Here is a 20,474-nt window from a genome sequence, read left to right as displayed (position 1 = left end):
AAATAAAATAGAGTCAATGAATAACTACACACAAAGATTGACGAGCAACCAATGTGGAAAAAATACAAAAAAACATCATCAGTCAAACAAACAAACAAATAAATAATGCTGAGAACACAAGTTTGTAGAGTCCTTGAAAGTGAGTGTACAGTTTATCTTCAGTGATCAATTTAGCATTGAGGTGAGTCAAGTTGTCCAAGTTGTTTCAGCAGTCTGATGTCTGTTCCTGAGCCTGGTAGTGTGGGACCTGAGGCTCCTGTACCTCCAGCAGCGAGACGAGAACAATTCCCTTCCTCCCACAGAGGCCGTCTGACCTGCTGGGTTCTTCCAGCAGATTGTTTGTCGCCTCAGATTCCAGCATCTTGAAGCTTCTTGTCTCCATAACCTTCAGTGGGATTTTTATTTATTTAAATCTGATTATTGAAAATTGTTCCCTGCGTGTGGCTTACCAACAGCAGGCAAGGGCGGATAATGCAGTAAGCCTCACACGCTTGCTTTATGATATGTGATAGTTCTGCTAAAAGTTTCTAATATTTACTATTTCAAGTCTTTTGCAACAGAGCTTGTATACTTTTATGCTTGCATTAAATAGTTTTCTAATATTACTTTTGCATGTTAATCATTTCTTTTCTGTTCATGCCCCTTCCTTTTCCTGTTAATCCTTTATCCTCTACACCATCCATCTCTGTTTGATTTCCTTTTTTTCATTTCAGACCATAACCGAAAGATTGAGTTGATTAGATATCTGATGTCTGGCTATGTAAACGTACAGTTGCTTGACGCTCTGTCTGAGAATGCCAACACGTTTGTCACATCTGCTGCTGGCTCATTCGTCAACACCACCGATCAGCTGCCTGCCTTTCTCATGCACCCTCTTCCCACTTGTCACGTTCTGAAAATCCCAAAGCATCATGGTTGGTAACTAGGACGGAACCGTGGCAAATTAGTGATGTTTGAGATCCCATTTAGTATAGTCTCCCCATTTCAAGCACCCATTTTGTTGTTTTGGATATGCAAACTGTGGCTGAATGACCATCCAGTTATCATAGTGATAAAAGCTTCCCTCTGAACCCTCCTCTTCTCCTCACCTCCATCTTCCTTCCCTTTCTCCCGTGGTCCACTTCCCTATCAGATTCCTCCTTCTTTAGCCTTTTGCCTTTTCCGCCTTTCATCTTCCATCTTCTATTTCATCACCCCCTTCCACTCCTGCTCTCACCAATCACCTGCCAGTTCCTCCCAGTCCACCCACATTCTAATTCTGGCTTCTCCCCCCTTCCTTTCCAGTCCCGATGGACAGTCTTGGCATGAGGTGTTGTCTACTTAATCCGCTCCATAGATGCTTCTTGGTTTGCTGAGTTCCTCCGGCATTTTGTGTGTACATTGCTCTGGATTTCCAGCATCTGCTGAAATAAGTACGCTGTGCGTGTGGAAAGAGCGGCCTTTGTAGAAGTACAGCACGGTAGCATGTCTTTCCTGCTCAACGAGCTCACATTGTCCAATTACACCCTTGTGACCAATTAGCCTTCTGACCCCGTACATCTTTGGAATGTGGGAGGAAACCGGAGACCTGGAGCAAAACCACAAGGTCACAGGGAGAACACTAAAAAAAACCTCATTTCAGACAGCAGCGGAATTGAATCTGGCTAGCGTTACGCTGGCCATCTTGCTTTGTGAAGTTGAATCTATAGCTTAAAATCATCATTGCTGTCTGAGTTTGACTTTATCCTCCTCATTCACGGACCTTTTCATTTAAGGGGAGAATGTTGGTCTTTGGCCATGAAGTCAAAGTACATGCAAATGTGCTGGCCATTATGTACTCTTCTCCCATTATGTACTTCCAGTGCAATTATTGGATCTAGTAATCCTTGGCCATTACTGGTGCACAAGCTTCATGCTAGTTTCCCACTTGGTTCTTTAACATTAAGCAGATTATTAGTTTTCATTTTATTTCAAGAAGGGATAATGGCCACAACACTATCGTTCCATGTACAGATCCATGCTCTTAGTATCTTTACCCATATACTCCTAGCATTAAAATAAACACACTTTGAACTATCTTGATGAAGGGTCTGGCCCGAAACGTTGACTGCTTGCTCATTTGCTTAGATACTGCTTTGCCTGCTGAGTTCCTCCAGCATCTTGTGTGTGTTCCTTCAAACTATCCGTCCCATTGTATCTATTATTTTGCGGCTGCCTGTTTTTACTGGCCCTGGCATCTCCATTCTTCTCCATCTCTCCACTGGAGCTCTGGTCTCCATTTCCTCCCTCCCCCCGCTAAACTAGTGAAATCCTCTCGAGAGGTTGGACAAACTTGGGTTGATTTCTCCAGAGCGGGGTAGGCTGAGAGGAGATCTGATATATATTTATAAGGTTATTAGAGATGTAGACAGGGAGAATCTTTTTCCCAGGGTCGAAATGACTGAGACACATGCATTTAAAGCAGGGTTTTCCAACTGAGGTCCCTGGACTTCCTTGGTTAATAGTAGGGACTAATGGCATTTTTTAAAAAAGGCTGGGAGCCCTGATTTAAGGCGAGAGAGGATAAGTTTGAAGATGTGAGAAACAAGTTTTTTATACATAGACTGGTGGGTGCTTGGAGTGCACAGGCTGGGGTGATGGTGGTAGGGATGCATTAGGGACTTTTACGGGATGTTTAGATAGGCACGTCAATGTGTGGGAAATGGAAGGGGATGGATATTGCGTAGGCAGAGAAGATTAGTTGGACATTTGAGTATTAATTTGATTGGTTCAGCACAGCATTGTGGGCTGAAGGGCCTGTTTCTGTGCTGTACTGTTCTATGTTCCATCCCCTCTTCTTCGGCCTCCCCTCCATGCCCCAAGTTCAAATGAATCAAGACTGCTGATGGAAACCTTCAGATATATTTGTGCCAGTTCCAGGTTTTATACTGAAAGACCCTGTGTCATCAGTTTTACTCAGGGGATGGGATCTACATGACTTATAGATTTTCCTCCACAACGTAACTATTCTTGAATCTTGTTTCCAACTGGCAGTTTCCTTCATATTATCATTAGTAAGGTGATAAAGTTTTACAATCTGTCAGATTGAACAACGTCGGGATAGAAGGACGGCTCATTGGAACCAAGATGAGGAGAAATTCCTTTAGCCAGATGGTGGTGAATCTGTGGAAGTTATTGCCACGAGCATCCGTGGATCCCAAGTTATTGGGTATATTTAAAGCGGAGGTTAATAGTTCCTGATTAGTAAGGGGGCCTAACATTACAGGGAGAAGGTGGAGGAATGGAGTTGAGAGGGATAATAAATCAGCCATGATGGAATGGTGGAGCTGAAAGGCCTAATTCTGTGCTTTCATCTTGTGGTCTTATACCCCAAGGTTGTAAAACAGAAGGGAGAAGGTAAATCTGTAAGTAACAAAATTAACAACCTGTATTGCTGTGAGATTCTGGGAAAGATCAGGTAACAAAGTGCAATCAATCTTCCCTGACTGTAACCAAGGAGAAAGATCTCGGCAGGCGAATGTTCCCAGTTTCAAGAATACAAAGGAAGATTTATTGTAGGAGTGACCTTAGCAAGAGCTGATGAAATGGACAAAGAGGAGGATATAATAAGAAAAAAACATTGAAAGCAGATTTATATTATATAATGATAGCATTGAGTGAGATTGTGAAAGAGAATCCTTAGGAGCAATGAGGTGAAATGTGGTGCTGGGAGTCTCCTAGATTTGAGTCTTAGAACATGGCAGCAAAGAAACAGGCTGTTCAGCCCATCTAGTCCATGCTAAACTATTAAAATCTGTCTAGTTCCGTTGACCTGCACCCTGATCATAGGGCTCCATATCCCTTCCCTACATGTACCTTTCCGCATTTATCTTAAATATTGAAATTGAACCCACATCCATCAGTTGCACTGGCAAATTGTTCTACATTTGCACCATCCTCTGAATGAAGAAGATCCTCTGAAACATTTCGTCTTTCACCCTTAACTGAGGACCTCACCCAACCTCACTGAAAAAAGCCTGCTTCCATTTATCCTATTATACCTCTGTCCAATCTCCCCTCATTCTCCGAAAGTCCCAACCTGCTCAACCTTTCCCTATTACTCATGTCCTCAAGTTTTGGCAACATCCTTGAAAACTTTCTCTGTCCTTTCAATCTTATTGATATCTTTCCTGCAGCTAGGTGACCAAAACGGCACACAGTACTCCAAATTAGGCCTCACCAATGTCTTGTACAATGTCAACATAACATTCTAACTCCTGTATTCAATACATTGATTAATGAAGGCCAATGTGCCAAAAGCTCGTTTTACGACCCTATCTACCTGTGACACCACTTTCAAGGAATTATGGATCTGAATTCCCAGATCCCTTTGTTCTACCGCACTCCCCAGTGCCCGACCACTCACTATGTAAGACCTATCCTGGTTTGTCCTCCCAAGATGCAGCACCTCACACTTGCCTGCATTCAATTCCATCTGCCATTTTTCATCCTGTTTTTCCAGCTGGTCCAGATTCATGAAGGGAGTTGTGATAAATTTCTGTCTGAAGTGCAATGAGCATAAAATGAGCCAATCAAAGTAAACATTTAGAAACAAGAGGCACTGGATTGTGTTAGAAGCTTTGGAGGTGCTAAGAAGGATGCTACTGTGGAGTTTACCTCACTTGATTTTCCTTTTACAATCTCAGCATAATGATGTTTGCCATCTTTGACACAGCAGTTAGGCTGAAACATGTCAAAATGTTTAATTTTTTATCCTTTTAAAAGTTTGTCGTTATGCAACTGGTATTTAGTTTTATTTGCAGGGTTCCTGAGTTTTTTATATGCCATGGACCCCTACTTTTAACCTCATGGACACCAGGTTGAGAATCCCTGATCTACAGGAAATGTACTTCAGATTCAGTTTATTGTCATTTATAAACCACAAATGCAATGCATTTAAAAAATGAGACAATGTTCTCCGGAATGGTATCATGAAAAAGCACAAAATAGACCACACAAGAAAAACCACATAACGTTTGGTAATCCCCAATCCAGAGACCGGAGAGGCTGCTGCGTATCGATATCGCGCTACCGTCTTAGCGCGTTCCCCGGAAAGGAACTACAAACCCATCAGACAAACCTAAAGCTACAAGACCTACACAAAACCACATAGTTACATATAGTTATAGTTAACATATAGTTTCAACAGTGCAGACAATACCATGATTGATAAAAGACTAACTGACAAAGACCACATAATTATAACACAATAGTTTCAATGGTGCAAAGCAATACCATAATCTGACAAAGAGCAGTCCGTGCACGTGAGTCTCAAAGTCCCGACAACCCATCATCTCACGCAGACGGTAGAAGGAAGAAAAACTCTTCCTGCCATGAACCTCCAGCGCCGCAGCTTGCCGATACAGCACTTTGGGAGCCCCGACCACAGCCAACTCCGAGTCCGTCCGAAAACTTCGAGCCTCCGCGACCTCTCCCTAGGTTAGCTCAGCATTCACCTAGTCATCTGCTAAATCTCTGTCAGCTGTTTGCTATTGTATATTATCAACTTTAAAAAAAACTTCCTTGAAAATGCCCAATGATTTGGATTTTTATCTAAATCTAAAATATAGCAGCTTACAACTATTTGGAAATAATGAATAAAATCTCCATTCTGATTTGTTCCAAAAAGCCCTTATAATGACTTTTCCTTTGAATTATTTCCTGAATATTGCATTGCTCCGAAATCAAAGTTCTCCTCCAAACATTGGTTACAGTTTTGATGCAACACACATGCTTTGAATACAAGTGCTGCAATGTAGATAGCAATTCTGCCGCTGCTTCCCTGCTCCTTATGTTCGTCTGTGTTTAAAAGTATGTGTGTCCGAAGTTTGCCATGGTGGAGTGAAATGTATCTTTTATGTTTTTGCTAGATTAAAACTCCATATGTCTAAGCTGTGAAAACCGCTGCTTTTTTTTATTCAAATGTGATTGATGCCTCAGTACCATGCAATTAGAGGAAGTTTTATTTTATCATGTGTTTGTTCTTTAGCATCAGAATTTGGAGGGTGGGGTCGAATAATTTTTGTCTTAGCTGTGATGGAAAGTGTCGCTTCACATTTCCTGTTCTATTGACTTATTTTCTGCTTGGATACAATCTATTATACGAGGTTAAAGATGCACTTATTAAGTTGAACTGGAATACAATGTAGTTAGTCTGTCCAACCAGTGCGATCGTACTGTCGACAATTCCACGCTGTGCTTGTGGAATCAACAAGTACTTATAAGAATGTGATCTCGGATCTAAAGTGCTGAAGACTGAAATCCCAGTGAATAAGAATTTTAACGTGAATATTGAAACCTCTTGTAGGTTGCATTTCAAAAGCTGCTTCAGTGAGGAGATCTGTATACACACACACCTCCAATCAATCAATAAATATAGAAAGAAAAACAATCATAAGCCACTGTTTGCTGTTTCAGTGTGGTTCAGTTTCCACACTTTTTGTGGGAACAGTGTAGCTATTCCTCCTTCGTCCCAACACGGAAGTAGATGGGTCTCTTAAAGCTGCTTGGGTATTTTTTGGATCTGTTGGCGCATGGCCAAGTGATTAAGGCATTCGTCTAGTGATCTGAAGGTCGCCTTGACTGAGGCTTGCGTGTGTGTCCTTGAGGAAGGCACTTAACCACACATTGCTCTGCGACGACACCGGTGCCAAGCTGCATGGGTCCTAATGCCCTTCCCTTGGACAACATTGGTGGCGTGGAGAGGGGAAGGCCTGCAGCTTGGGCAACTGCCAGTCTTCCATTTAAAAAAAACCTTGCCCAGGCTTGCGCCCTGGAAACTTCCCAAGGTGCAAATCCATGGTCTATCGAGACTAATGGAGGCCTACCTATTTTTTGGATCTAGTGTGCCTACAGTGGTTTGAATAGAGAATTCCTGGATTTTAGGCTGGGAATGAAGATGGATCAATGATAACTTTTCAAACTGGAATGGATGTTCAAGTTTAATTGTGATTCAAAGTAAATTCTATTATTAAAGTACAGTATATGTATATCACCATATACAACCTGAAGATTCATTTTCTTGCAGTCATACTCAATAAATCCATAAGATAATAATAAGAACCAAATCAACAAAAGACCGCCCTTGGATGATCAACGAGAGTGCAGAAGACAACTAACCGTGCAAATACGAAAAGAAAGAAATAATAATAAATAAATAAACAATAAATATCGAGAACATGAGATGAAGATTCTGTGGAAGTTAGACACTGATTGTGGGGATACGTCGATGATTGGGCAAGTGAAGCTGAGTGGAGTTATCCCCTTTGCTTCAGGAGCCTGGTGGTTGAGGGGCAGTAACTGTTGCTGAACCTGGTGGCCGCAGTGAGAGAAGAGTATGGTGTGGGGGGGGGGGGGGGGGTCTGTGATGATGGATGCCACTTTCCTGCTACAGGGCTTCGAGTAGATGTGCCCGATGGTTGGGAGGGCTCTACCTGTGGTGGACTGACAGCGTGAGTTGTATTGAGACGTTGAAAGTGAGCCTGTAGGTTGTAGAATCAGTTCAATCAGTTCAGAGTTGTTGTGAGTGAAGTTATCTACGCTGCTTTAGGAACTTGGTAGTTGTAGGGTAATAACTATTGCTGAACTTGGACTCACTGGAGCTCAGAAGAATGGAGGGGGGGTAGATCTCACTGAAACCTACTGAGTATTGAATGGCCTCGATAAAATGGATGTGCAGAGGATGTTTCCTAGAGAGTCTGAGACTAGAGTAGAAAGGCAACCCTTCAGAACAGAGATGAGGGGTAATTTCTTTAGCCAGAGGGTGAATCTGTGGAATTCATTGCCACAGATGGATGTGGAGGCCAAGTCACTGAGTATGTTTAATTGGAGATTGATCTTCTTGATTAGTAAGGGCATTGAAGAATATGGGGAGAAGGCAGGAGAATGAGGTTGCGAGATAATAAATCAGCCATGATGGAATGATGGGCTGAATGGCCTAACTCTGCTCCTTTCTTATGGTCCTGAGGTCTCAGTCTGCAGGGTGTTTTATATTCTGGCATACCGGGGCACACTGAACAAGCCAGAGTATACAGATGATGGAAAAGATTTGGAAAATGGAATTGGTTGCTTGATATTTTATTGACCTTTGCCCTACGAAGTTTACTTTGAAAGCCGTTGAACACATGAAAAATGTCAGTGTATTTTGGCAGGCTGCTGCTCACTGTGTTAATGTGTTTTCTTGTCCCAGTGCCAGCCACCAAGCTGAATGCCGTGAGTAAGCCTAGCCGGGGGCAGTGTGTCAGCAAGTATGATCTGCTTGTCTGGTTTGAGATCAGTGAGCTGGAACCTACTGGAGAGTAAGTCAATGAATTATAATAATTTTTCTGATCAGTGCTTGGGGTGCTCAGGCGGTTAATGGAAGCTGTTTCTGAGAAGGTTGAGAGAGATAGAACCAGGCCCTTTGGCACAATTCACCTATGCTGACCAAGTTGTCTTCCCATTTGCCTGTATTTGGTCCGTGTGCTTCCCCATCCTTCAACCAGTCCAAATGTCCAGGGGCAGTATTCACCAGAAAACAAGAATTAGAGTGTTCATTCCACAAAAACTCTGCTGGCATAACAGGTGAGCATCACCTCATTCCCCATCAGAGAGAGACTCCAGTTTTTCCTCTATTCCCTGACTATCCTTGCATTAGAACATAGGACAGTACAGGCCCTTCAGCCCATGACGTTGTGCTGACTTTTTAACCTACTCCAAGACCAATCAAACTCTTCCATCCTGCATACCCCTCCATTTTTCTATTACCTATATGCCTATCTAAGAGGCTCTTAAATGTCCCTCATATATCTGTCTCTGCTACCACCAACTCCAAGCACCCACCAATCTCTATATTTAAAAAGTATTCCTCTGACATCTCCCCCATACTTCATTCCAATCACTTAAAAAATTATGTCCCTCATATTAGCTGTAATGCCCTGGGGGGAAAGATGCTAGTTGTCCACATGATCTGTATCTCTTATCATCTTATACATCTGTATCAAGTTGCCTCTTATCATCTTCACTCCAGAGAGAACAGCTATAGCTTGCTCAGCCTTTCCTCATAAGACATGCTCTCTAATTGAGGCAGCGTGCTGGTAAATCTCCTCTGCACCCTCTCTAAAGCTTATAATGAGGTGCCCAGAACTGAACACAATGCTCCAGGTGACCTGTAATTAATCTCTGTTGATGCTGACTGGCAGGGGCTGAGTCCATTGCCAAGCTTCCTGTGAGGAATACAAGCAAGAATGGGATGCAGAACTGCAAGCTGCTCTGGCAGTTTATAAACTTGTGTTTAATCTTCCACTTCCCAACCCAACTGGGTAAATTATTGCCTGACTTTGTTTATGAAGACACGTCAAATATCAAGTGTTTAGAGAAGCTGAGTTGGTATGAAAACTGCTTTTTGAAGGGAGCAGGAAAGGGAGTAAACTGAGAACAGGGGAAATAGCTACATGATTGTTATTGTTATCAAGACTACAAGACCAGAGGTTTCTTACAGACCTGTCCTTTATATTTCATTCTGATATTTGGGCATTTCAGGAAAACCAGCTGAAATTATAATAATTTCATTAAAAAGCGCGCAAGATTTTCCTTGTGCAAGTCGATTAGGTTTGGTGAACGAAGAAGGAATAGTTAATTTAAATTGTTTTCTCTGTATGCCTGATTTCTCCTCTGATTGACGCATTGTCCCTCACAGGTATATTGCTGCAGTGGTGGACCACAGCGGAGGGCTGCCCTGTCAAGGCACTTACCTGCTTCACCAGGTAAACTCACCTGCGATCAGCAGAATCCAGTTCAGAGCACAATGACCGAGGCCAACCCTTGGATGGAAAACTGAAGGAGATGCTTTCTACTGGGCAGCATGCCTACCTTCCGTTTTGTTGAGAAATAAGGGGCACTTTGACATAGTTGTGGAGGAGGGGGTGGTTATTCCCAGTGTGTAACCCTTGCTTATCCCTCAAAGATCTCTATCTAGTTATCGGAGAAAACCAATGTAACTTCAGGTGTTGGAACATCAACCAAAAACAGAAATGGAGTTGGCCCCAGGTGCTTCAGTACCCTCCCATGGTCAAGAGGCAAACCGGTTAATAGATGAATTGGTCATTGTAAATTGTCCTGTGATTAGGCTCGATTGCTGGGCCTGAAGAGTCTGTTCCGAGCTCAATCTCCAAATAAATACGTCTCGGGCACTCAAGTAGCATCTGTGGAAAGAAAGAACACCTAATATAATGGGTCGAGGGAATGATCCCCAATTCTGACCCGAAATGTTAACTGGTTTCTCTTTCCCTGGGTGGTGCCTGACTGAGAGTTCTTCCAGAATTTGTGTCTTGATCTTAAAGCAGTGCTTGTGCCTTTTTTTCTTATATCAAATGACTTTTGCTTGAAGTGGAAGTTTATTGAATTGAGATTGAAGTAGCGGGAGTGCTACAGGTCACTTGTGTGCTGCAATCTTGCACAGACGAGAAAGGTTTTTTAAAAAAAAATCTGTTTAGTGATGTTGACTAAAACAGAAATATTGGACAGATGCCAGAATTGCCACCAGTCTGTGGGAATTAAGGTTAAATTTTATAGTTTGGCAATTATTAGAAAGGACGGTGCTTTGTGACGATTTTCACTTTTAAAAGATCATAAGATGTAGTTGTGGGATTAGGCCATTCGGCCCATCAAGCTTGCTCTGCCATTTGATCATGGCTGCTTTATTATCCTCTCAACCCAATTCTCCTGCCGTCTCCTGACTAATCAAGAAGCTATCATCCTCCGCTTTAAATGTACCTGATATCTTGGCCTCCACAGCTGTCTGTGGCAATGAATTCCACAGATTCACCAGCTTTTGGCGAAAAAAAAATCGTGAAGAATTCTCCTCTCTGTCATCTTCCACTTTCCTTAGACCTGAAGAAGGGTCTCGGCCCAAAGCATCAGCTATCACTTCATTTTCATAGATGCTGCCTGACCTGCTGAGTTCCTCCAGCACTTTGTGTGTGTTATTCTGGATTTCCAGCATCTGCAGAATCTCTTGTGTTTATAAGAAAAAAATGCTGTAAATTATAAAAGAATTTTTTTTTTAAAGTGTGAAAATAGAGTGAGATAGTGTTCATGGGCACAGTCTGAATCAACCTATGACATTGTTCCACAACTCACTTGTTGCTAGATTTATTAATAGACGTGTAAGTTGAGGAGAGAGCAGGCTTATTGTGTGGCATCCTGAAGGGTTTGTGTCAGTGAAAGACATATTGAAATGTTAATTCAATATTGTGTTCATACCAGTGCCGACACAATATTGTAGATGCTCTTGTGCTATATTGAAATGTAAGAATGATTGTTGGGCAGAAGGCTTTGATAAATAGCAACAAGATGGTTTGTTAGACATTGGTGGGGGGAGTGATGGGCCCAATGCCCCTGCTCTTCTTTGGAAAGTCTCTCGGTTTTTCGAGAGGGCAGGCGGAGCTTTGGGATGTCGTGGTTAAATGTCAACCATGCTTCAGAGCCCAAGCCCAAACTAGTGCCTGGTCCCTACCACCTCCTGGGGGTGAGTTTGCTGACACAGAATGAAATTTCCAATTACAACTTCAGATTTTGATTCCAACAGGGAATTCAGCGCAGGATTACGGTCACGATCGTGCATGAGAAAGGCAGTGAACTTCACTGGAAGGATGTTCGAGAGCTCGTTGTTGGTGAGTTTTCTTTCCAGAGCCAATGCATCTTTTCTAATGTACAAACGTTTGTAATATTGATAATACTAATGTATGATCCTTTTAACATTACTGATTTTACATCTTATTCTCTTGTTCGCCAGTAAAACTAACACCAGGGAACTGATTAAATTACTCTAAATAATGACATTTACATTCAATGGCCGCTTTATTAGGTAACCCTTTAAACTTTGTTAATGCAAATATCTAATCTGCCAATCACGTGGCAGCAACTCAATGCATAAAACTGTGCAGACGTGGTCAGGAGGTTCAGTTGATGTTCAGACCAAACGTTAGAATGGGGGAAGAAACATGGCTTTGACCGTGGAGTGATTGTTGGTGCCGGATGGGGTGGTTTGAGTATCTCAGACACTGCTGATCTGTGATTTTCACGCACAACCGTCTCTAGCGTTTACAGAAAAGGCTACGAAGAAACAAAAAGAAATCCAGTTAGTGGCAGTTCTGTGTCAAAACTGCCTTGTTAATGAGAGGTCAGAGGTGAATGTGTTAACGCTCAAGCAAGCCCAAGATTTTCTTTCAGTTTAACAACTTTACTTTCTCCATTCATGTTCAGTACACGAGGGTGCCATTTCCTTGCCCATAATCCCACCCCCCAGCGTGCTTGCCCATAACATAAAAGTGTGCACCTCAACTAAATGCTTACATTGCCCAAATTAACAGAACTTAACGAATAGCCAGACTGACTGGTTCAAACTGACGGGGAGGCGACAGTAACTCAAATAACCACACGTTACAGCAGTGATGTGCAGAAGAGCATTGTACCTTGAAGTGGATGTGCTATAGCAACAGAAGACCACACCAGGTACCTCATAAAATGGCCATTGAGAGTGGTCTCTTAATGAGAGCAAATGATCTGCATTCTAAATTTAGATTAAATAAATCCCTATGCTTCAGGTTCTTGAACAGCCAAATGTCACTAAATGCACTGATTCCTAACGCAATATTAAAATAAACGACCTCCTGACTTCACTCATGAAGGGATAAAATATAAATTACAAGTTAAGTGTTCATTCTGTCTTGGACAAGCCCAGTAACTGTCTGTTTCCCAACGGTTTCCCAGGGCGCATCAGGAATAAACCAGAGGTGGATGAAGCTGCTGTAGACGCCGTTTTGTCTTTGAATATAATTTCTGCCAAGCACATCAAATCTTCAAATGATGCTCACAGGTATGTTCACGTTCCTTTTACGTGAAGTGGTGCTACGTCTTGAGTTCCAGTTCTGTCACCCATTTGAAACTAGCATTCCGTACTGGACGGGTGCCGGAGATGGCCAATACTGGCGGAATGGTGATCGAAAGGACACATCTGATAGATAGATTTTTTACAGGCTGGATGGAGCGACTTTTGTTCAAATGACCTTGTATTTTCTTTGTAAAAAATCAATTTCTGTGGGGGGGGGGTGGAGAAAAACACCATTAAAGTTTGCTGTGATCCGTTCTGTTGATGAGGCGAATCTCTGCGTGTGTAGCAACAGATTGGAAAACCGACAACCCTACAGGAAGGCCCAGTGATTCATGGGAGCTCGGGTAGCTTGTGGACTGGGTGTTGGACGAGTTCTGGGCATTCTATCGAATGTGCGGCAGGGTGAGGATACATCTCTACCAAAGGAGCCATAAAATGCTCCTTCCCTCCACTGACCTGCAGGTGTAGCACCTGCTCAGCCCCAATCAGGGTCACGTGAAGCCATGGGAGCAGGTGGTGGATGATCGTATGAGCAGCCGGTGCAGATCACAAGTCCTGGTTATGCGACCACTGACACCAGGCAGACAATCTCTGAAGAGTATTGATAATGGCTGGGGTCACCCGTCTTGTAAAGTCACTGCCCAGAAGAAGGTAATGTCAAAATACTTCAGTAGAAAAATTTGACAAGAGCAATAATGGACGTGAGACCATGATTTGATACATCATATGACATGGCACATAATGATGATGATTCTATCATAGGTAAGAATTTTTAAAAATATATAAATATTAGCTTTATTTGTCACGTGTACATTGAAAATTACAGGAAAATGCGTCATTGGTATCAATGACCAACACAGTCTGAGGAGGTGCCGGGGGCAGCCCTCAATTGTCGCTGCACTTCCAGCACCAAAATAGCATGCCCACAACTTACTGACCCTAACCCATACGTCTTTGGAATGTGAGAGGAACAGTCACAGGGAGAGCATTAAAACTCCTTCCAGACAGCACCAGGAACCAAAATCCCTGTCGCTGACGCTGTAAATTGTTTCGCTAGCCACTACACAAGAACATAGAAATAGAGGCAGGTGTGAGCCAATTGCCCCCTCAAGCCTGCTTTGCTGTTCCATCGGATTGTGACTGAACCAATATTGGCCTCAGCTTCACTTCCCCGTTCTCTTCCCCACGTCTTTTGACTCCCTTATAATTCAGGTGGCAGTTAGTCTGTACCTGCAATAGATTCAGTAACTTAAATTGAAACTATTCTGAAACTATGCCCTTAATTCTTGGAACTCCCATTGAGGGAAAACGGCATCCAGCTTGTAAGCTCCTTCAGAATCTTAAATTTTTTTTGTAATTTTTTTTTATTGGTTCATCATCAAACAAACATTTCCATAAGATGTATTTCAGACATTGTACATATATATCATATAATCATATATATCACAAATCTCACAAAGTATTTATCTGAGATATACACTTATAGAAAAGAGTGGAAAGAAAAAAACAAGCAAAAGGAAAGAACTATGTACAAGTAGGGAGTGATTTTTTTTTACAACATATTGATTTGTGAGAATAAAATCAGGCCTATGAGGCATTATGTAGTTAAACCATTTTCCCCCGTATGAATCAAATTGTTCCAGCTTATGATTAACAGATGCTGTTATCTTCTCCATTTTGTAAATGTCCATTGTAATTTCCATCCATGTATTTAAAGTTGGGCTTTCCTGTGATAATCATTTCCTAGTAAGAGTCTTTTTACCAGCCACCAACAGTATATTCATTAAATATTTATCTCTATTCAACCATTCTTGAGGTATATATCCAAAATATATGGTCTTACTCTCTAAGGGTATTTCACATTTAAAGATGTCTTGTAGGGCATTGTGTATCCCCCTCCAATAGTTTTTGATAACAGGGCAGTCCCAAAAAATATGATAATGATTTGCATTTTGATTTCCACAATTTCTCCAGCAAACAGGGAGGTTACTATCATAACGGGATTCCTGAGAGGGTGTAATAAAATATCTTATCAAGTTTTTCCATCCAAACTCCCACCATTTATGTGAACTGGCACACTTCCATTGATACCTCCATATTGTTGTCCATTCTTCCTCAGATATAATTATCCCTCCTTCCTTCTCCCATTTTGTTTTAATGTATGAAGTCGAATGTGTTTTAAGATTTGACAACCCCTTATACAGTGGCCCAACATACTCCAATTCTGTATATCGAACCCTTTTTCCAAGGAATCAGCAGTTTATCATGTTAGTGCATGGTGCCTGTATGGGCCCAGGACAAAGAATTAAGCAGGAAAAAAAACTCATTGTGGACACCACCCACTCAATTAAAAAAAACACGGGAGATTCTTCAGATGCTGAAAATCCAAAGCAGCACACACACAATGCTGGAGGAACTCCAGCTGGTTGGGCAGCATCTACAGAGGAGAATAAACAGCTGATGTTTCAGGCCAAGACCTTTAATCAGGACTGGAAAGGACGGGGGAAGATGCCAAAGTAAGAAGGTGGGGGGAGTGGAAGCTGGAAGATGATGGGTGAAGCCAGATGGGAGGGCAGGATGGAGGGGGGGGGGGGAGGGAGAAAGAAACTGGGAGGTGATGGGGGAAAAAGGTAAAGGGCTAGAAAAGAAGGAATCTATTAGGAGAGGAGACTGGGTCATGGGAGAAAGGACAAGAGGAGGGGCACCATTGGGGGGTGATAGGCAGGTGAGAAGAAGTAAGAGGCCAGAGTGGGAGATTATAGAAGAGGGAATGAGGAGGAGGGAAAATTACCAGAAGCTGGTGAAATTCATGCCATCAGGTTGAAGGCTACCCAGAAAGAATAGGAGCTGTTGCTCCTCCAAGCTGAGAGATTGTGTTTCCTGCATGGGGACCCCAGGTCCCTTTATACTGCAATGTTCTGTGGTCTCACTCTATTTAGATGATAATATTATTATTTCCTCATTCTGGAGTGGATAACCTCGCATGAAGGATCCACTTCATCCGTCATCTATATTTACTATGTTAGGAATTTGCTGTGGTGAGGTGGTCAGGGTGTGACATGCAGAAAGGACCATTCAGCAATTGTAATGAATAAATAATTATATAAAAAATTAAGTTAGAGGATGGAAATGGAATAATATGTACATAAATATGTAAATACCAGCATGTACTTATAATGTAAACAGCATTATAAAAAGCGCTTCCGTGTCTACAGAGCAGTGACTGGGGAAAGACAGTTGTAAGATCATGTGATTTTTTGTTTTTGTTTTTAGTAGCCCTCCGGTGCTTTCTAGAAGGAAGCTTTGGGAAAAGGCAATTTACTGAGTGGGTCGTGTAGGCAGTGATTTTTCCCGCTCGCTTCTTTGACCTGGACACCTACAAGTCCTGCAGTGATTTCACATTTTCCCCACGTTCTACTCCATCTGCCAACTTCTAGTCCCTTCACTTACCTACCCGGTTTCCTTTGCAGGGTGGCGCAGTAGCTTAGCTGTTTTGCACAGCGCTTTACAGCGCCAGCAGTTCACTCCGCTGTCTGTAAGGAGTCTGTCCATTCTCCCCATGGCCACATGGGTTTCCTCCGGGTTCTCCAGTTTCCTCCCACAGTCCAAAGGCACACCAGTTGGTAGGTTAATTGATCACGGTAAAACGTCCCATGATTAGCCTAGGGTGAAATCGGGGCTTGCTGGGCAGAGCAGCTCAAAGGGCTGGGAGGCCTGTTCTGCACTGTGTTTCAAAAGATAAATAGATAGCTGGTTGGATAAATTGCTAGATCATTGTTCCCTGTAACCCTTTGGTTATCTGTTATTACTGATACATTTTTGTGTCTTCTAATTTTAAAACTGATCTACACTAATTTCAAATCTTTGCCATTTACTTAACTCAGGCTTTAAGGAACAAAATATTTCTTTAACTATGTTTATGTAGCTGTAGATGCTCTGACTATTTGTTTTTTTTTAATGTTATTTGCTGGTTTGCTGTCATTCACTATCATCTTAATATCTTTTTTTGGTCATGTTTGTCATTTCTAAATGTCCCCTGGCTCACCACTCAGTTTTACTGCACTGTATGCCTTTTTCAGTTTGATACCCCAACCTTGGCTCAATCATAAGTGGTGCATCCCACTCATAGAGCCTTGGTTTCTAACCAGAATATGCCCTCGCTAGGTTTTATGAAGTATCTGGTTTTGCTAACTTCTGTCTTCCCCTGTTCATTTTGACCTCAAACCATTTTAGTCACCTTTCTTTAAGATTTGGACTCTAGTTACTGATACTCAAGCTGAATTTGAAATGTTGCCATACTGTGAACTCCTTTTCCCTGGGGATCCTATACTGTGAGATCATTAATTAATCCTGTTTCATTACTCAATATCAAAACAGCTGCACCCTGGTTTGGTGCCTTGACATATTGCTCTCAGAAGCTATATCAGATACACTCAATGAACTCGCCCTCAAAGACACCTTTGCCATTATTTTTTGTCCAATGAATGCGATGTTGAAAATCAACTATGATTACTGTGCAGCTCTTTCAGAATTCTTTCTTGACTTGTACTATGTGCTACAGTACAGCTGTTGTACGTAAGCCCTTTTATTAATTCCACCAGTAACTTCTTTGTCTGTATTTTATTTTCACCCAATTGATTTCACCACAAGCACCTGAGCCAATGTCATTCCTCGCAAGCACAATAGATTCTACAGATGTTGGAAATCTTGAGCAACACACACACACACACATGAAATGCTGGAGGAACTCAGGCTGCACCAAGTGAGGGGAAACCTGGTGAATGTTGAAAGACTTCGATAGAGTGGATGTGAAGAGGATGTTTCCTGTGATGTGAGAGTCTAAGGCTAAAGGACACAGCCTCAGAATACAGGGACATGCATTTAGAACAAAGATGAGGAATTTGTTCAGCCAGAGAGTTGTGAGACTATGGAATTCGTTGCCACAGGCAGCTATGGATGCCAAGTCATTGGGTATATTTAAGGCAGAGGTTGATAGATTCTTGATTAGTCAGGGCACAAAGGGTTACGGGGAAAAGGCAGGAGATTGGGGTTGAGAGGGAAATGGATCAGCCATGATGAAATGGCAGAATAGACTCAATGGGCCAAATGGCTTAATTTGCTTCCTATGTCTTAGCTCAGATAAACAGTCGATGTTTCAGGCTGAGACCCTTCATCAGAACTGGAAAGGAAGGGGGAAGAAGCCAGAATAAAAAGGGGAAGAGAAGGAGTACAAGCTGGCGGGTGATAGGTGAAGCCAGGTGAGGGAGGAGAGGGGTGAAATAAGAAGCTGAGGGATGATAGGTGGAAGAGATAGAGAGCTGAAGGAGGAGGATTCTGATAGGAGAGGACAGTGGGCCATGAAGGGGCAAGGACAATGATGGGCAGGTGAGAAGAGAAGAGGGTAACCAGAATGGGGATTGGAAAAAGAGAGGAGGAGGAAGGGGGGAGATCACGATGAAGGGTTATGGCCCAAATGCTGAACGTTTATTCTCTTCCATAGATGCTGTCTGGCCTGCTGAGCTCCCCCAGCATTTTGTGTGCACGTTGCTCGTTATTATTCCTCACCACGACAGCGATCTCATCCTTCCCTACCAGGGTCGCAACCTGAAACGCCAACTGTGCAGTTCCCTCTGCAGATGCTGCCTGACCTGCTGAGGTCCTCACTCATTGCTTCCTGCCAGTTCACTTGTGCCTCCTCTCGACCACCACCTCCTTCCCGTCTACCGCTGGGTTCAAAAGTTGATCTCAAGTCATGGTCCAACTTCGAAATGGTCAGGAGCATAAGAGTCCCGTGATCTGAGTTGGAACATATTACAGCCCAGTACAGGGACAGCACAATATTGTGCTGAGTCAATCAAACAGCCAACTGAACTAATTCTCCTGCTGTCACCATGTCCATCTTCCTCACATCCATGTGCCTACCTAAATAAGTCCCTAATGAATCTGCCTCTACCCCCACCCCAGGCAGCCTGCAGAGTTCTGTGATCAGGGTGAGGCAAATGCTTGACATTTTTTGTCCAAATTATTTAGTAGCTTAAACAAGTTGTAGCTGGCTATCGTTCTCAGTCACCTAATATTTCCATCTCTTTCCTCATTGCTACTAATGATACCTCTTGTATTTTACAGGCTGTTTCTTGATGTGGACATACCTAGGTATTTTCAGTTTTCCGTTTGTTGTTTGTTTATTAGATTAGAGCCTCATCTCTTTCCTTATAAATTTCCTTTGCTTTTTATGCAATCCTGCTTTAGTGCTGTACCCTACTTTACACCACAGACACAGGAAATAAATAAAATCATCTTGTTTCACTTCATGGGTGTCAGGAATCCAAACTACTTCCTTGGGAACTAATCTTCACAAATGCACCTATTATGAATATAGGGATTTAGCTAGTAGCTGGGTTTAAAAAAAACTGATAGCACTGAACGTAAGTAAGTAAAATTTATTATCAAAGTATGTATATATTGCCATATACTACCTTGAGATTCACTTTCTTACAGGCATTTACAGGAACAAAAAAGAAATAAACTAGACTCTGTGAAAAACTATACAAAGACTGACAAGCAACCAAAGTACAAAAGAAGGAAAATTGTGCAAACATAGGACAATGCTGAGAGTATGTCTTTGGAAGTAAGTCCTGTGGTTGTAGAGACAGTTCAGAGTTGTGGTGAGTGAGGTTATCCATCAGGTTCAGGAGCCCAGTGGTCATAGGGCAATAACTGATGGTTGTAGGGTATTAACTATTGCCGAACCTGATGTTGTGGGACACACGGCAGCAGCAAGAAGAGAATACAGCCTGGATAGTGGGGGTCTTTGATGAGGGATGCTGCCTACTTATGACAGTGTTCCACATGAGTGGTGGGGAGGGTTTTGCTTCTGTTGGACCGGGCAGTATCCACCACTCTCTGTAGCCTTTTCCATTCCTGGGCATCGGTGTTTCCGTACCAGACCATGATACAACCAGTTAGGCTACTCACCACTGTGCGTCTGTAGAAGTTTGTCAGAGCTTCTGGTGACATGCCAAGTTTGCGCAAACTTTTTTAAGAAAGTAGAGGAACTGTTGTACCTTCTTTATATTAAGTGCAAATAATCATTTGCTGGTACCTGTGCTGTTGATTGTTGTCAATCACAACTGTCACCATAAACAAATAAATTTTCCAAACACCTTCATTTAATTCTTTGAAGAATGTAAAACTTCTTGAAGTGTTGGGATGTTATGTTGAGGTTGTATAAGACAGTGGTGAGGTCAAATTTGGAGTAATGTATATGGTTCTGGTCACCTACCTACAGGAAAGATATCATTTAAATTGAAAGAGTACAGAGAAAATTTCCAAGGATAAACCAGGACTTGAGGACCTGAGTTACAGGCAAAGGTTGAGTAGGTTATTCTTTATTCTCTGGAGTGTAGGAGAATGAGGGGAGATTTGATAGAGGTGTACAAAATGGATGAGGAATATAGTTAGAGTAAATGCAAGCAGGCTTTTTCCACTGAGGTTAGGTGAAACTAGAACTGGAGGTTGTAGGCTAAGGGTGAAAAGTGAAATATTTAAGGGGAAACTTGAGAAGGAATTTCATTCAGAGGGTGGA

The 20,474-nt window shown here is 42.3% G+C and overlaps 1 protein-coding gene and 1 long non-coding RNA gene across 10 annotated transcripts in view; one reads left to right on the top strand and one right to left on the bottom strand.

The window, feature by feature from the left end:
- kif1b (kinesin family member 1B) overlaps positions 1 to 20,474 on the top strand; it is a 266,957-nt gene that overhangs the window by 212,221 nt on the left and 34,262 nt on the right. For all 9 annotated transcript variants that reach the window (XM_059952248.1, XM_059952249.1, XM_059952247.1 and 6 more), the window contains 4 exons: positions 8,207 to 8,315; positions 9,695 to 9,761; positions 11,585 to 11,669; positions 12,769 to 12,874. In XM_059952248.1, coding sequence (XP_059808231.1) covers positions 8,207 to 8,315; positions 9,695 to 9,761; positions 11,585 to 11,669; positions 12,769 to 12,874 — 367 coding nt within the window. The remainder of the gene's footprint in view (positions 1 to 8,206; positions 8,316 to 9,694; positions 9,762 to 11,584; positions 11,670 to 12,768; positions 12,875 to 20,474) is intronic.
- The window catches only part of LOC132382235 (uncharacterized), a 49,776-nt gene continuing 41,209 nt past the window's right edge, over positions 11,908 to 20,474 (bottom strand). Inside the window, exons 4-5 of the long non-coding RNA XR_009508243.1 lie at positions 16,340 to 16,613; positions 11,908 to 12,111 (exon numbers count right to left, since the gene is read on the bottom strand). This is a non-coding gene — a long non-coding RNA (uncharacterized LOC132382235). The remainder of the gene's footprint in view (positions 12,112 to 16,339; positions 16,614 to 20,474) is intronic.

Source organism: Hypanus sabinus, chromosome 27, assembly GCF_030144855.1.
Source record: "Hypanus sabinus isolate sHypSab1 chromosome 27, sHypSab1.hap1, whole genome shotgun sequence".
NCBI lineage: Eukaryota > Metazoa > Chordata > Chondrichthyes > Myliobatiformes > Dasyatidae > Hypanus > Hypanus sabinus.
Note: the sequence above shows the minus strand (reverse complement) of the source record. Positions and strands in the feature narration are given on the sequence as shown.